Raw genomic sequence first — 17944 nt, 5'->3', positions numbered from 1 at the left:
TTTACCATAAAATCAACACAAAACAGAGAATCTTATTGGTAGAGTAGAATATTAGTATAATGTGTTCATCATAGGATCTGCTCATATAAAAAAGAAATCATCTAGTAGGCAAGGGAGTGCAGAGAATGAAGCACTATTCCTTAGCACTACTGTGTGGCAATAGCTGACAGAAGGTTGACTTGATGGCCAATTGATTACTAGAAAGTTATGTTTGCCAAAGGTTAGAGAGTCTGGTAGGTGTATAAATAGAAACAGAAGATATGTTACAGTCAAATATTATGGATGGATCCTCCCTGGCAAGTTAAAATTGTCTTCCTTATAAAATGATTCTCCTGGCCAAGTCAGTGTGTCAGTAGTGTAATATTCATTGCACTAGATAGGTTTGGTAACATTCTACACCAAACTGGGGGAAAAAAATCCATAGTACTCCCTTTTCTCCTTACTAAAGCCTTAATTCTATACAAGGCAATACCAAGTTATAATTAGATATTTTCAGCTGTTACTTCAGATGTGTGATCTCCATCTCAGTGTTGCTTGCATGCTTCCCAGTTGATTAAAAATAGAAGTAGCTGTGGCAGAAATAGTATTATAAATAGTTTGGCTAGAATAAATGCTAGTATTTATGCAAAAAATATTACAGAAATTTCAAGTCAGTCTTAAAATATGGTTAAATTAGTCAGCATGCAACCTCATTTAGGTGTGGAATGCATAGTATGGACACAAAAAAAGTGGTGAAGTGGGACCAAATAGTGATCTGTATTTTGAAATATTGGCCTAGAACTGGGGTTGGGGAATGTTGGGTCACACCAGAGTTGGGAAGTATTTCAACCATACTGAGGTCAGGTTTGTGTCTTCAAAAAGACAGGTTTTTTTGGTTTGTTTTTTTTTTTTTCACAGAGAACTATGTTATTCACAGAATCATGTAGTTTAGAAAAGACCTTTAGTGCAAATCTTTGACCTGCTGACCAACTAGTGCTATGTCCAGTCATTTCTTGAACACCTTCAGGGATAGTGATTCCATCACCTCCCTTGGCAGCCCATTCCAGTGCTTAGGAACCCATTTCTTTCTGATGTCCAGCTCGAGCCTTCTCTGGTGCAGCTCGAGGCCATTTCCTCTCATCTTGTCTCTTGTTGCCTGGGAGAAGAGGCTGACCTCCATGTGGCTACACCCACTTGTCAGGCAGTTGTGGAGAGCGATAAAGTCACCCCTGAGCCTCCTTTTCTCCAGGATAAACAATCCCAGCTCCCTCAGCAGCTCCTCATAGGACCCACTCTGTAGATGCATCACCAGCTTTGTTGCTCTTTCCTGGATACACTCCAGTGCCTCAATGTCTTTCTTGAATTGAGGAGCTCAGAACAGCACAGGATTTGGGGTGTGGCCTCAGCAGGGCCCAGCACAGGGGGACAATCCCTGCCCTGGCCCTGCTGGCCACAGCATTGCTGATCCAGGCCAGGATGCCATTGGCCTTCTTGGCCACCTGGGCACAGCCTGGCTCATGTTCAGCTGCTGTCACCAGCACCCCCAGCTCCTTTCCAGCCACTCTGCCCCAGCCTGTGGAGCTGCCTGGGGTTGCTGTGACCCAAGGGCAGGACCCAGCACTGGGCCTTGTTGAACCTCACACCATTGGCCTCAGCCATGATCCAGCCTGCCCAGATCCCTCTGCAGAGCCTCCCTGCGGTCCAGCAGATCAACATTCCCGCTTAACTTAGTCTTATCCATGAACTTACTGAGGGTACACTTGGTCCCCTCATCCAAATCATGGGTAAAGATTGAAACAGCATTGGGTCCAGTTCTGAGCCTTTGGGAACCTCACTAGTGACTGTCTGCCAATTGGTTGTGGCACCATTGTCCCTAAAATTGTTTTCAGATCACATGCAGTAGGCCTGTTCACACACGGAGCTGAGGTATTTGTTTCTTTCATATTTGTGCTTAGATAAGAGCTTTGTGATAAATCTGAGATGCTAACACCAATTCTTGAAATTTTACACTGTGTATCTACTTTGGCAAACAGCGGCATATTGACTACAAGTTACCTACTTCTTGTATTAATTAGTATTCTAAGTTCTATTGGTTGAATTATTCCCTTGCTTCTCATGCTGATTAGTCTACATGCTCGGTCTTGCCCTTCTTTGTAGTCAGTGGGTTTCTTGATCCCTGAGTCAAAGGTCACAATCTGCTGAATTGCCTTTTACCCTGTTGCCTCAGCATACAGCTGCTGATTGAGCTCAAGTTCCCTGGAGCCTGAGGACAAGAGGCTGTGAACTGGCACCAGTCCCTTGCACTACAAAGTGCATGAGGCTCTGGCACAGCCTGGTGACAGCAGAGAACAGCAGGAGCTGATGACTCAGCTCGGAAAGGCCCCAGACTTGCACAGGGTATAAAAGCCCAGGTGGTCCTTTGTTCAGGGTCCTTCCTTGTGAGGCTGTGAGGCCTGTTTCGGGGGTATGGCGAAACCTGTTCTACAACCCTTTTCTTATTCCATGTAACTCTCTGAGTAAAGCATTATTTCTGACCCCTGCAATATCAGCACCATTCATCACCACTCTCTGGGCTGAGCCAGCCAGCTGGTTTTTAAACCAATGAAAAGTGCACTTGTCCAAGGCGTGGGCAGACAGCTTCTCCTGCCTCAGGAGACAGTAGGCTCCAAAGACTTTGCTGAAGGGAGACTGCGTCCACAAACTTTTTGTGATCCCCCCAGGCAGGTCACCTGATCATGAGAGGAGATCAGGTTGGCCATGCAGGGGCTGCAGTTCCTAAATATATGCTGTCTGATCCCTTAGATGTTCTGTGTGTGCCATGTGATAAGGTCATCTGATAAGCTTCCTGGTCACTGAGGTACATCGCTATAGATGTACTTATTTTACCTGCTTACTGTTGGTAAGCATGGGAAGCGTGGTTTAGATGAATGGACAGTGGGGTGGACCAAGGACTGGCTGAATGGCAGAGCTCACAGGGTCAGGATCAGGGCAGCAGAATCCAGTTGGAGGCCTGTAGTCAGTGGTGTTCCCCAGGCATCAATACTGGGCCCAGTCTCACTCAGCTTGTTTATCACTGGCCTGGGTGAAGGGATCCAAGGTGCCCTCAGCAGGTTTGCTGCTGATCCAAACTGGGGATGGCTGATGCACCTGAAGGCTCTGCTGCCTTTGGGCTGGGCCTGGCTGGGCTGGAGAGTTGGACAGGGAGAACCCAACGAGGTTCAACAAGGGAAGTGCAGGGTCCTGCAGCTGGGGAGGAGTAACCCCAAGGAGCAGCACAGGCTGGGGCTGCCCCACTGAAGAGCAGCTCTGCAGAGAAGGACCTGGGAGTCTTGGTGGACCACAAGGTGACAATGAGCCAGCAGTGTGTCCCTGTGGCCAGGAGGCCCAGTGGGATCCTGGGCTGCACTGGGAAGAGCGTGGCCAGCAGGTCAAGGGAGCTGATCCTCCCCCTCCACTGGGCCCTGGTGAGGCCACATCTGGAGTGCTGTGTCCAGCTCTGGGCTCCTCAGTACCAGAGAGACAAGGAGCTCCTGGAGAGGGTCCATTGGAGGGGTACAAAGATGATGAGGGGTCTGGAGCATCTCTCTTAATGAGGAGAGACTGAGAGAGCTGGGCCTGTTTAGTCTAGAGAGGAGAAGACTGAGAGGGGATCTCATCAATGCATATAAATGTCTCAGAGGTGAGTGCCAAGAGGATGGTGCCAGACTCTTTTCAGAGGTGCCCAGTTATGTGACAAGGAGAAATGACACAAGCAGTTTAACCTCAACATGAGGCAGGACTTCTTTATGTTGAGGATAGCAGAACGGTGGAACTGGCTGCTCAGGAAGGTCCTGAAGATGTTAAAAACTCAGCTGGACACGATGACTGGATCAGATGATCTCTGGAGTCCATCCAACCCTAGCTGTTTTGTGATTCTATTATCTTCACTAATGAAATTAGCATGGAAGATACACTGGTGCTTTCCATGACTCAGATAGCTTGGTGGTGTGACTGCAGAAAACGGTGAAAGCTGATACAGTAGTCTGCCAGTTTAATCATATAAATCAGTATATGAACTGGGAGGAGTTTTTTATACTATTCCCTCTTGCAGACTTACTTTTGGACTTGCTTGTCTCCTTCTGGTTTAAAACCATCTAGTAAGTGCAGATAAAAACGACTGTTGTCTTTCCTTTGCTTTTGTTTCATGTTGAATAGATACAAATCGGAAGGTGTATCTTCTATTCTTTTTTTATCTTTATATTTTGTGAGGGTCTTTTGGACAGGTTGCACAAGAAATCTGTGCCTTTGGAAAGTTCTTCCCATTAATTAGCAGATATTTCATGATAGAAACTTGCAGACGAAGATATTTGACAGAGATACAAATTCGAGTAACCTTCACTGATCCTGTTAGACCTTATTAAACTGGTGTAAATAGGATTATCAGTCAAAGGGAAAAGGAAATTTAAGAAATCTAATGCTTGCAAAACTTAATACAGTTGCTGATGTGATTTACTGCAGTTTCACTTGAAACAATCATTTTGCCATATTGAACAAGAAGGGGAATGAAACACTCTATAAAATGGCAATAAATGAAAAAAACTATCTGGGTCCTAATCTCATTTGATCTAGAGTGTTAGTAGTCCAAATAAAAACTATAAAATATACCTGACTTTATTGCTAGCACATAGAGAGGCACCAGGTAATGATATAAATTGTGGAAAAGTATTTATCACAGTTACATGTTTGATTTTTTTATGGAAGAAGGATTGTCTTTCCTCTGTGTTTTTTAGCTGAAAACTGTGTCTAGGGTGAAACAGTGCTTTATGTCAAGAGTTCAGAAATTCTTACACACAGTGGTACAGCACTAGCCTAGTAATTAATGTTGTTTTATCAATTATTATTCCAGTGAAATTGTCAGTATTAGGAAGTTGGAGTTGTGCCTCAAGGTAATTGCTGCTAGACATCAGCTTCGTCTCTGCATCAGAGATTTTAGACCTAAGATTGATACAGATTGATACAGTAGATTTGTGTGTTGTTGAACACATTTTGATGCTTTCAGATAAAAATAAAAACAGCAGACTCGTAAGGTTTGTGTTATGTTCCCTTTCTGATAGGGAAATGAATATTTAAAAAGAGCACTGAAATTCCCAAATTACATTTTTTCCTGTCTTCCTGTGGTGGATACTCAAAATTGAGATTGCAGCTAATTAGAGAACCTGGATATATCAGCAGGGAGAGCAATGTAATATCAATATGGATCATGGGATTTTTGTTCTATTATCTTTGGAGTGGTTGAAATAAATTTTTCTTGTTTTGGAGTGTGTGTTGACTAGTAATTGAATATTTGTGAAACAGTTCATGCTGATGGTGTCCTCTTGCCTACCATATAGGAAGAGGAACAGCCTTCTGCAGTTCAGTAGCAAACAAGTGTGGCAAACGGGCAGGACAAGGCAGGACATGTAGAAAAGGCCCGTGAGTAACTATGTTTAGATTGATCTGTTTTACGGAGTCTCCAGATTTTTCAGGGCATTTAAAGCTCTGTAAGAAACCAAGTTTCAGCTGAAATTGAACAAGCTGAAAAATCAAATGTTAGGAGAAACATGTGACTAGAGTTTTGAAGTGAAAAAATGAAGTGCGCATTACAACTAACCTGTTTTCAGAAACGAGATTAATATTTACCTAGTTGGTCTCCAGACAGTCTCACTTTTTCCAGTGTAGCCCTTGCTTGAGAACTTGAAACTTTCTTTCACATCAGTGGAGTATATTGCTAATAAGTTGTATGGGATCAGCTGAACTGTTTAAATGTGAATTTATAAAAACTGATTAAAATGTCAACACTAAACAAAATATCTAATTTTGATACTTCTAGTTGCATAAGGGGCAGAAAATCTGGTATCATAAGCAGAGCAAATATAAAATATCCTTTTTCTGCAAAAGAGATATCTTTTGAAAGTGAAAATATAATGTTTTGTCATTCCTGTTCCATGTGATTTTTCTAGGCGAAAAAGTGAGTTACTTGTGCCCTTTATTTCTGGCTTTCGCCAAGTATGTGCGTTACATGTGAAGAGCAGCTGCAGGGCTCAGCTCTACAGGTCTGAGGGTGGGCATTGTGGGCACGGTACTGCTTTGACTAAACTCCATGATTCAATTCTGCTGAGCTTAAAGCTTAGTTCCTCTTCTGGCTTGGTGTCCTCCAGCTGATGATTGTGAACATGTTAAGGTAGAGCAAGGCCTGTATTTTGCTAGTGCTAATCAGTCCTGGATGAAAGAACAAATGTATTATGACTTTTTGTGCCACTTCCATCCTGTGCAAAATGACTAACAGGAACTGTTGCAATCAAAGCCTGAGTGTAGGCAAGTCTCTTCTGCTGAAGGCAAGCTTAATCATTTTATCATCTAGTTACTGATTTCAGCAAAAGTCAGCAGGAGCTTCTGGATTGTATAACGCAAAACATGATTTGCATCTGGGGAAAGGAAGGCATCTGGATCCTTGTGGGCATAATGGTCTTTAGCAACCATGTTGACAAGAAGTTCATGCTGGCCCACTGTGTGCTGTAGTAGTTTTTTTTTTCTTTTGCTTTTTAATAGTAGGCAAAATGCTTTGTGGGTATGCCCATATAAAAAGCACTGCTTTCTGTTTGATGAAAGAACCTACAGATTCAAACAGAACTTAGAGAAATCACTAGCTTCAGTTAAACTATGGATTTAGGGTTTTCCTGTTCTGGTTATCTGTAAAATTGTTTATATTTTTTCAGGTGAACACTTGTACCAGTGGCTGGGATTTATGTCTTGTACAACTTTTTTTTTCCTTTTTAATCTCCTTTTCCCTTAATATATGATAACACTTTTAAACTTTGTTGATGGGAATATTCATGTGGCAGCTGGAATCTGTTGAGTGTTGGTGTTTCAAACACTTTGCAGTCCATGCATTTTCTCCATTAGTCATGTGGTGATGTACTTTGCTAAGGGGTGAAATAAACTGTAGGACAGCAGGTCAGAATTAAGCATAGATTTTCTAACACTGTGTTAGATGAAATGATTTTGTGTACTTGGAGGTGGAGAGTTCATTCAGAGTTTTCACACTTTTTTCTTAAAGAAACATGGTTATTTATTTATTTTTTTAAAATTGAGCTGACAGTGCAACATAGTGGGCAACAATCTCTTAAATAACATTTTTCTGCTATGTTTTAGTGTGAATTATTTGAAATAAGGAAAGATCACACCACTAGAAAATGAATGCAGAGATTTACAGAGTTAATGTTGGCAACAGTCAAATTGCTGTCTTTTCAGAAAGGCTTGTGCTTCTCATTGAAAGGGGTTTTTCACCTTTTACTATTTATGGTAGCTGCTCCTAAATAAGCTGTGCTGCATTGTTGTCATAAGGTAGTGGCTTTGATGTGCTCTGCCACTGCTGCTTTTCATGGAGAAAACATGAGATCCAGCAGTGATAATATGCATAGTTTGCATAATTCCTAAATGCATTCCTGCTTCTCATTTGGGCAGGAGGTTACTGATTTGTTAGGGCTTTTTTGTGATGATTTGGTATGTCCTTGAAGCATTGAGTATTATGGACTCCACTGGGGTAAACCAGGCTTGCCAAGTTTTCTCTGTTATTCCCATAAATGGTATATTTGTAGCACTTCTGATTTACTTATTTGTTCACTAACTTTCTTTTTATTTTTTTTCCCCTGCCCATGTCATTTTGGTTATTTTTTCTCTTTCTAACATTGAAAAATGATACTCAAAACTACTTTGAGTTTAGGTTACTACTTCTTTTCAGATTCTTTCTACTTTCTCTGAATAAACTGTTGTAGTTCTTTGTCTTCTGTAAAAAAACTGCAAAAAAACTCTTGTAATTTTCCTTCTTTGTTTTCTGTTAATTTATTTCAAAATTTAGTTGGGAGTGTTATTGTATTGTATCCCTAAATAATATTTAACAAGGTAAACAAAGTTCTTTTGCTTACTAAATGTTATTGCCAATCCCACAATTGAAGAGTCTTCAGACTATAGTGTATTTCATAGGAAAATCCTTTTAACTCGTGGAATCCTTCTGAAATGTTTCATCTTCCATATGGATCAGTCTTTTTAATGCTATATGAGAATTTCTAGAATACGACGCAAAACAAAACACATTTAAGTGCTGTTTACTTAGTTGAGTCTAGTTTATTATAAATCTTAATGTTGTATCTGGTTCATCTGTAGAAAAATAGATTATTCAAATTGCTCTTGTACGTGATAAAGTGATGGCTTTCTTTTTGTTATATGGTTTTTATATATAGCCAGTTTGGCGTTCTTTTTGATCCAGTTAATTTGCATTTAAATTGATAATTTGCCTAGCACCTGAATATTGCTTTTACATCACATCTCAGAACAGAGAACTGACACAAAGATATGTTTCTCCTTTGAAGGATACAGTCAGCAGTGCCTGTAACAAAAGCAGGGAAAGTTAACTAAGGAGATAAAAATGAATTGCATAGAACACACAATATTGAATTAGATAAAATGTGGTTTTTCCTGGCCAAGTTGGAGCTTAAGTGCCTCTTCACTTCTGCAGTATATTCCCGTTACAATCTGTGGTGGTGTTGCTAATTTGCAACTTGAAGTTTGAGGATGTGAGGGGAATAACTTATCATGCAGAATAACATCTTTAAATTTTGAAATGCACAATTAAGAATGTGCAGGATTAAGAATTAAGAAGCATTGTGTTTTGTCTCAAGGAGTGTTTTGCTGAATGGAGTCTTCCTTGAGTAGTGATAACTACCTTCCAGAGCTTGCCAGTGCAGAAGTGGCAATTTTTGTTCATGGAAATGCTTGTGAAGGGATGATCTGTGATTTCAGTCGGTGAGAGTGCACAATAAGCAAGCAAAAACCCTGGTAAACTGGTGGCTGTGTCTGAATGAGTGGAAAGAATCTGTAAACCTTCAGCTAAAAGACAGAACATCAGACTTTACTGTAAGGCATGGATACTGCCAGATTCCTTGGCAGCAAGTATGGAAAAGGAAAGACAGTGATTTTGACTTAGCCAGTGAAGAAGGTATTGGTACAGTTTTCCTGAGAAAAGTGGATATAGAATTGCATCTTGGACAAGTCTAGAACTCAGACTGCTTAGAAGGAGGTATTGCAAACACAAATTCACTTAGGTCATCTGAAAGGAAGAGCAGTTTTATATTTACATCTGTTTTGACAGAAATCAGATGCAAGTGAAAACACCTTGACTGACAAAGAAAGACCTCAATGTATTTTCAGCATCTTTTTGAAAATTGGTTAATCCTGTGTTCAACTGCAATTTTTAGGGTAAATAGCCACTCCTAAAATTCCAACCTGATGTTAATAGAACACTATTTCGAGGCAAAGGCTTGCTATTCCTGGAACCAGGAAACACTTAAGGTTGTCATAGAAACAAAGGACAGCTTTGCCAGAGAAACAAACTTAGAGCAGAAGATGCACATTTGGTGTGAGACACTACCACTTGTAATTTGTTGTGGTTGATCCGTCACTGCTCTGTGATCCAGAAAACCAAATGCTGGCAAAGTTGGAAGCAATAAAATAAAAAGCGTAACCTGCCACTGCCTTGCTTAGAAGGTATTTAGAATGGCTTAGTGCAATGACTTGATATATTAATCTTATAAAGAGGTCAAGATTAGCTTGTAAAAAGCTCTTGCACAGTGTAATACCTTTCTCTGACAGATTGAAACAATACTTTACTTTGTCACTTGCACTGTTTTATATTCTTATTGCCACATCCAAATGCAAGATCTGCTGTCATCCCCAGCTTATCTTCAGCTAAAACGTAATAATTACTTACGAAGAAATCCTTCAAATTCGTTCCTCAAAGCACTAAGTCTTGCTGTCATTGATGATGATAAGAAGGTGAATTGTGTGCCATTGCTGATTTTTTTCCTTCCTGCTGTTACTAATGCAGTGAAATGTTACAATTTTAAGCTGTTAAGATCTAACACAGGTTACCAGAAAGCTGTCAGATATTCAAATTTTATGATGGATGGGTAGAGCAACAGTGTTAAAAAAAACCCCAACTCTTTTTATTGATCTTATTATACTTAACACCTCACCAGCTGAAGAATGCAACTGAAATTTGTTTTGAAAAGGTGCACTTTTCCAGACTACTTTTATGAGGAACTTGAAACTCTGAAAGACTTCTTGAATATTTGGAGATTGCCGTTGTTGGAAACTGAAGCAGATTTACTGTGATTGCAAAATCAACCTTGTATTAACAATATGAGCTGTGTCTTTGGCAGTTTATGAATGTTGCAACTTTTTACTGGTTGTTTAAAATTGAACCAGTAACAAGCAGTAAGTTAATGACATTTTTTCTTCCTTGCATATAGGAGACAAAATTCAGTATTTTAAATTTTCTCTAACTTGCTGGTAATCTTTACAAGGAATGTGAAGAAGTTAGTGTTTTCTAAGACTAACCTCTTCTGTTCAGATCTTGGTTTTGTTGGTTTTTTTTCTAAAGGTAGTAGGATGGAGGCTTTGACCCAAAATGTGTTTTATTTGTTCAGTGTGATCTGTTTATAAGGCTGAATGTCTGAACTGTGGTGAAGATACTGAAGTTGTACATACTGAAGTACCTTAGAGGTGTGTAGGACCAGGGGAAGAATCATAATTATTGAAATAATCAAAAAGCATTATTCTTGTCAAAACATGTTATTGATAGTAAAATGCACAGAGTAGAGAGTTTGAACTGATTGACAGCTGCAATTACATTCAGTATATTACCTGGTTCTTAATGCTACATTACAGCAATTTAGCACAGCTTGCACAGATCTCTTAAACTGGAGGCAAGGTTTATTATGTTTTGTGACAATAGTTTTTGAGACACACAGGGCCTCAAGGGGTCTCTGGTCCATTAAATCTGCTTTATTTTATTGCAGTGGAATGAAACAGCCCTAAAACCAGCGTAACTTGAATTGGCCAGAGGATTCCATGTAGGGCAAGGGCAGAAGAGCACAGTGGGATCCTCTGGGGCAGAGCTGGTGACTGAGAACCATGCAGAGTTGTAGCGAAGGCATCTTATTCTCTTTTTAATGCCCCCAGGTGCTTGCCTGCTAAGTATGTGATCCAAAGGTCCTGACCCTGCTAAGTTTTACCTTCAGCAGTCTGCATGCTTTGGATGCTGAACAGTGGAACGAGGGCAGGTAGATCTTCTGGGTCTTCTGCTGAGACCTTCAGAAATGAAACACTGATGTACCAGAAAACTGAAGTTGATGCAGGTCATTTGGAGTTTAACTGAGATCTGAACTGGAGCCTTGCAAGGCTGAAGAACTGAGTGACTTTTGGTTTGGTATCATTTGTCACTCTTTAAAGTGGCTGTGACAAAAGTAAAAGTGTTGTCTTTAACTTTTTAGTACAAATAATGTTTTGTATACCTAAGAAAGAAATGATTTCTCTAATCTAAGCTATAAGCTAGACCTAAGTCCCATGTAGAGTGTGTTTATGCTTTTCCCACCTGTTTTGTATAGAGCCAGTTGTGGAGCTGTGCTGTACTATTGCAAAGCTAGCACCATGTTGGTGAGCCTTCTCAGGAGGGAGAAAGTCTGTAGTGACACGGTCAATAATCTGTTAATTCCTTCAGGCTGTGGAAAAATCTTTGGGGTGGATAAGTCCTAAGTAACACCAAAAAATCATGTAGGAGCTGTAATAATTTAGTATGATCTGAGAGTGAAAAACATGCTTCAGTTTACTACATTTTAGTTTACTTTTTTTTTCTTGGAGGTACTCCACCTGGAGAAGCATGAAAGAAGTGACTCATTTTAACATCATGGTTGTAATAGATACGAAAAATGAGGATAGAAATATTATCCAGGAAGGATATTTGTTTTATTTCAGTACTTCTTTTGTTTATATGTATATTGTTTTAAAATCTAGCCTTAGAAATGCAACATTTTGTAAACTGTCTTGTATGAGTTATGCACAAGTGGTTCTGCTTTATTTTTTCTGTTATACAGGGGTGGTCTTGGTAGTTTTAACACCTTTAACAGTGAGTCATTATTCTTGTGGAGCTTCATTTGATAGTCAAAAGTAGTGCTTCATCATGGCATGCATGAGAATGTGCCAGGAGACTAATGTGACTTCAGGTGTCTACAGAAGCCAGTGTCTCTTATTTGCACTGCTGTAATAATGATAAACTACAACCAAAACACTCTGACTGAATAAAACAAACAAAAAAAACCCCACACAGATTCGTAGGAAACAAATTTAAAGCACACGTTGCAACTCAAACCCATGTACAGCTCTTACTCATGCCATTTGGCAGCTTTCCCACAAGCATTGTCTATTACAGTATGACAGTGCCTACCATTACAAGTTATATGTTAGAAATAGAACACAATGACATTGTAAATATTAAAGAAAAAAAACCACAAAGGGAAGTACGTGGGTTCTAACTTGCGGTAACATTTTGTTCATGATGAATGTGACATTTTAAATTGAGGGGAATTACTCAGCTTCATAATGCAATATTGTATGCAGGTGTAACTGTTCTTTTGTACGTAAGCACATGTAATGCTAAAAGATGTTGTTTTAAAATGCAAATTCTGAACAGTTGCTGGAACTTCCTAGGAAGTACAAGAATTTGATACTGAGGCCCCTAATCCTGCTCTCCTGTGCCTTTGCACTACGATGTCTAATTGCATTGTTTCACACTATTTTTTCCTTCCTCATTCAGTGAACAGGATGGGCGGTACTCAGGAATTGAGCTGCTACTTGATATTTTAGTCCTTATCATTCAGTTAGCAGCCCAGGCTTTATTTACTGCACACCATTTAAAACTCTCTAAAGAATACATAATTATTCATTCCCTTATGGCCTTTTATCTGAGGTGCCTGGCTGAACTATTTTTGTCCATTTGTCTCATATGTGTTTTCTGGTCAATACCTATAGCTTTATCAAACCACAGAAGTTGAACTGTTCTCATTGTCCTGATTAGAGCATATCTGGGAGAAAACTTCCAAAAGGGGTTCCTCTAGAAAGCACATTTAAGCGGGCCCTCCACCAGCTGGTTTGGGAAGAAGATTTCCTGGGAGAAAAGTGGAAAAAACCTGTGTATTTAACAGGCAGAGCATTCAGCAGCACAAAAATTGAACAGTATTAAACAATAAAACCTCTTGCCAATCTGAAGAGATGACAAACTCAGAAAGCCTCCTTTGTGGGCTGTAGCTCAGCTCACTCAGTCTCTTATCAGGCCCTCTGGTGCTGGAAATGCCACAGCCCCGGCTTGGCCCAGTGGGCTACAGGTGCTCTTCTGGGTGCTCAGTCCAGAGCAGGTTTAAATGGTTCCAAGAAGAAAAAAAACTACAGTCCAGGAAACTTGTCTGCCTCAGCTAGTCAAGAACTAACTAAAAGCAAAGGAGAGCTCTGTCCCGCTGTCTGTCCGTGCGCAGACAACACAGTCCAGGAGCAGAGTGTGGAGGAGTGAGTGCAGTGTCTGAAAACAAACAGATGAATGGGGATACAATTCAGCATCATAAAGTCACCCCAGGACACGCATATGCAACTTATCTTTCAACAAGGATGATGTCCTTCAAATTCAAATGTATCTTGACTGTGTATCCTCTAGGTCAGACAAGTTGTCCTTTTATTTGGATGCAGTTGATTCTCTCTGCTGGGCATGATTGGAAAGATAATGCTTAACTAATGTAGCATTCAGGTTCATGTAAGAAATAAAAAAAAAAAAATTAGGGTAATTGAACAGTGGAACAGATTGCCTGGAGAGGTTGTGGGTGTCCATCTTTGCAAAATGTTCAAAATTATGTTCAAAATCCAACTGGGTGTAGTTGTGAGTAATTTGTTGCAATTGCCTCTGCTGTGAGTAGGTTGAACCAGAGGATCTCCAGAGATGCCTTCCAGCCTCAGCTATTCTGTGATTTGTGCAATAGATGATAATATATACTTGTAGTATATATATTTTGCTTGTTTCTGATAGGCAAAACTTTATGGATCTTGTGGCTTTCTTCTACACTAAAATAACAGAAAAACGTTTGTTTTGCAGTTTCTGTAGCAGGCTATCTTGTCAATCCCATAAGAAGTTGTTTGACTGTTAAACCGTAGTCTGACTGACTATTTAACTGTTCTCAGCAAAAGCTGTAGAAAAGTTTGTTGTTATGCTACTACTTTGCAGAAGATTGTAATAAATTGTAATTATTTATTGTGGGCCAAACTATTATGTACTTAATCTTTCTTGTGTTTAAGAATATAGTGTAGAAAGCTTGGTGGCAATGGTCACCTATTCAGCTTGTGATCCTGTTATTAACAACTTTTGAGTATTGGAAAGAACTTAGTTTATCTTTATCTTTGGTTATATTTGACTCTTGCAAATTTTAATAATGTTGCCAGTGCATCATAGTTGACTGTAAGGCTTGTTCATAAGATCTGTCTATTGCTTGAAATACTTTAATATTGATGCTACAAAAAGGTACAGACTTTTCCAAATGCTAATGTTAATATTTCAAATAAGAAAGGAAAGTGGTACATGTAACATCCTTCAGTGTCCCAATATACCACTTTTGTCTCTCTGCTACTGATGGGATGAGAGGATTGTGGTACTTGTCTCAAAAAGATTACCTCAAATGAAAATATTTTATTGTTAATACACTGTTACTTTTTTCTGTTGCAGAAAGAGTTGAGCCTTCCAAGAAGAGGAAGTTTGTAAGTATATGACACTTTTTGCTGTTGTGCTTAGATTGTAGTATGTATTTTTGACAGTTTTAGAGTAGACTAGTTTTCTTTTCAGGGCAGTTAAAATGGCGGTTAAATGTGGCAGTTGTTCTGCCTGAGAATACATACAAAGAAATGAAAATTGTAAATGAAAACTTGTGGGTTGTGCAGTCACCATTTTTATGCTGATCTTTTAGAGAAGCTATTGGGATTTTAGAGAAGCTATATCAGGGATTTCCAAAGGGATGCAAAGTTTTTAAGTTCAGGGTATTGTTTTCTATTAAAGATTTTTCTTGTTAAAAATCAAGGAAGAAACATGTTTTCTTTGTGAATGATATAAAAGAAACTTGTCATGCTTATGGAACTCCATAAACAGTCCTGGATGAGAAGGTAGGAAAAAAGAATAGATGAGTTTACTAAATATATAGGATTGTTGAACTGCTATTTTGATTATGGAAAGACCATATATTCTTGTATAAATTGTTACTTATAATAATATGTACTCAGATGCTGAGTTCATTTAGATTTCTGTACCTCGGCTTTGATTCTCCAGTGGTTTTGAGCTGTTTGTCTTTAAAACTTGCATTTTTTTATTTGCATCTGTTTAATTTCTTATTCTGTATTAGTAACTTGTTGAGAAAGTATTGGGATAAGAACATCACAAAATGTCTTAAGAAGCAAACTCTGTTCACTTACTTCTTTCTTTCAAAAATAATACTATGAGATGATGTGTAGATTATTGGTGACAATTTTGAGTAAAACCCTGTGCCCTTGCGCAAGAGGCCGGTTACTTGGTTTCAACTTGATAGTGCTGTGTAGGTTTTAGTGATGGCAGATGAGATATGTGAATAACTGAAACTGTAACTGCTGGGAAAGTGCTGTGAAGTGCCGTGTTGTTCTGACTCAAGGAGCATACCAGAAGCCTGTACTTAATAGGATATCTGCTGTGTTGGAAAACACTCTTGTTTCAGGTTTGGATGCATGATAATTCTTATGGTATACAGTAAGCAAACCCATTATGTAAGAAAAATCAAGAAAATAGAAAACTAATTCCTTGACAAGTATTTCATTACTTAAGTATTTCAGTGACAGAGAGAAAAACAGTTAAAGAAAATGATTTTTGGTTCATTCTTTTGGTGTCCTTCGTGCTTTATATTTAACTCAGTTAAAGTTAATGGCTAAATTCCTGTTCACTTCAGCTAGAGCAAAAAGTGGCTCTTGGAACTTGACCTTGCTTATTCTTGTGAGGATGTTTGACATTAAATGTTATTAGTTACTTTACTCCAAATCTGAAAAATGACTGCATCTCAATCACCTCAGTTGCATTCACATCATACTGGTTTAGCTGATCACTGAGATACTAGTGTGCTTTTTGTGATGTTGCTGAGGCTTTATTAAACTGTAGTAGAGAACAGCATCTTGTCAGCATAATCATATCCAGTTATTGAAGTGCTTATGTTTCTGCAAATGGTTGCAGTGGGTTGACCCTGGCTGGGTGCCTGGCACGCACCAAAGCTTCTCTGTCATTCCCTTCTGAAACTAGACTGAAGCGAGAAAATGCAGCGAAAGGTTCATGTGTAAAGTAAGATAAGGACCGGGAGAGATCACTCACTAAATACTGTCACAGGCCAAAGAGACTTGAATTTCTATAGTGATTGAATTTATTACTAAAACAACTGGGATAATGCGAAATAAAATAAATGCTAAGAACACCTTCTCACACCTTTCCATCCTTCTCAGGCTCTGCCTTTCCCCTCTCAGTGGCACAGAGAGACATGAATGGAGGTTATGGACAGTTCATCACATTGTTTCTTCTGCTGCTCAGGGAGAGGAGTTCTTCCTCTGCTCTAGTCTGGAGTCTCCTCCATGTTCTCTATTAACTTCTTCGGTTTGAGTCCATCCCATAAGCAACAATTGTGCATGAAGTGCTCCAGTGTGGGCCTCTTTCCACAAGGTGCCGTCCTTCAGGCACAGCCTGCTCCAGTGTGGGTCCCCCACAGGGTCACGAGTCCTACCAGGACCTGCTCCAGCATGGGCTCCTCTCTCCATGGGTCTGGAGGTCCCTGTCAGGACCCTGCTCCAGCCCAGGCCTCCCACAGGGTCACAGCCTTGTCTCAGACATCCACCTGCTCTGGCCTGGGTCCCCTCCAGGGGCTGCACATGGATCTCTGCATCCCCTGGGGCCTCCATGGCTGCAGGGCCACAGCTGCCTCACCACGGCTGCAGGGGAACCTCAGCTCCGGTGCCTGGAGCACCTCCTGCCCCTCCTTCACCAGCCTTGGTGTCTGCAGGGCTGTGCCTCTCACATATCTTTATTCTAAACAGGATGACCCCAACGTCTGGGAATGACTGGCATCCTACTACATTGATTCAGAAGGCTGAACAATTGCTTTATTAAACTATATTATATTACACTACACTATACTATACTATACTATACTGTACTGTACTGTACTGTACTATACTATACTATACTATACAAAAGAGATACTATACTATACAAAAGATACATACTAAAGAAAAACTTGTGACTGTCTCCAGAGAGTCAGGACACAGCTTCAAGTGATTGGTTAACTAACATAAACAACCATCACCAGAATCCAATTACCAAATCACTTCAGGTAAGCAATCTTCCTAACACATTCCACATGCGCAAAAACAACTGGAGCAAAGAATAGTGATAAGAATTGTTTTCTCTTTCTCTGAGGTTCCTCACTGTGATTTGCAGGAAATATCCTTGGGAAGTTGTTCCTGCGTGCTTTCTGTGAAGAGAGATGCGACTACATTTTGTTGCTCTGCTCTTCTTTGGCAGCAATTATACCTGTGCAATAACTTTTTTTTTTTCCTTCTTAAATCTGTTACCACAGAACTGTTAACATAATTTCATTGGCCCAGCCTTGGTGAGCAGCAGGTCTGTCTTGGAGTTGCCTGGCATTGGATCTGCCAGACACGAAGCTTCTAGCTAGAAGCTTCTAGCAGCTTCTCCCAGTAGCCACCTTCTAGCTCCCCTACTACTAAAACCTGGCCATGGTAACCCCAAAGTAATTTTAAAATTACTTTAATAGTGCTTAATTAAAAGGGCTCACACTGCTGAGGTTAGCAATAGCTGTGGGGTTATATGCATGGGCCGTGTTGACTGCTGTAATTGTATATTATATAAATGGTGACATGAAGATTGAATTTCAAGATGTGAAAAGTCCTGTGTGTTCCTTTGAGTAGACATCTAGAGGTCCTGAACAGTTCCAGGCAGGGACATCTCACACTGTCTTTTGGTGCTTCAGGCCCAGTGTCATGCCAAGGACGCAGCTTT

General features: G+C 39.9%; 1 protein-coding gene across 1 annotated transcript in view; it reads left to right on the top strand.

Annotated features, from left to right (window-relative positions):
* The window catches only part of MAST4 (microtubule associated serine/threonine kinase family member 4), a 284359-nt gene that overhangs the window by 120910 nt on the left and 145505 nt on the right, over positions 1-17944 (top strand). The window contains exon 5 of the mRNA XM_054281779.1: positions 14594-14625. Coding sequence (XP_054137754.1) covers positions 14594-14625 — 32 coding nt within the window. The remainder of the gene's footprint in view (positions 1-14593; positions 14626-17944) is intronic.

The sequence above is a fragment of the Melozone crissalis genome, unplaced genomic scaffold, assembly GCF_028551555.1.
Source record: "Melozone crissalis strain CALT ecotype California unplaced genomic scaffold, PUWL_Pcris_2 ptg000005l_1, whole genome shotgun sequence".
NCBI classification, from domain to species: Eukaryota; Metazoa; Chordata; class Aves; order Passeriformes; family Passerellidae; genus Melozone; species Melozone crissalis.
This window is presented reverse-complemented; position numbering and strand designations above follow the sequence as displayed.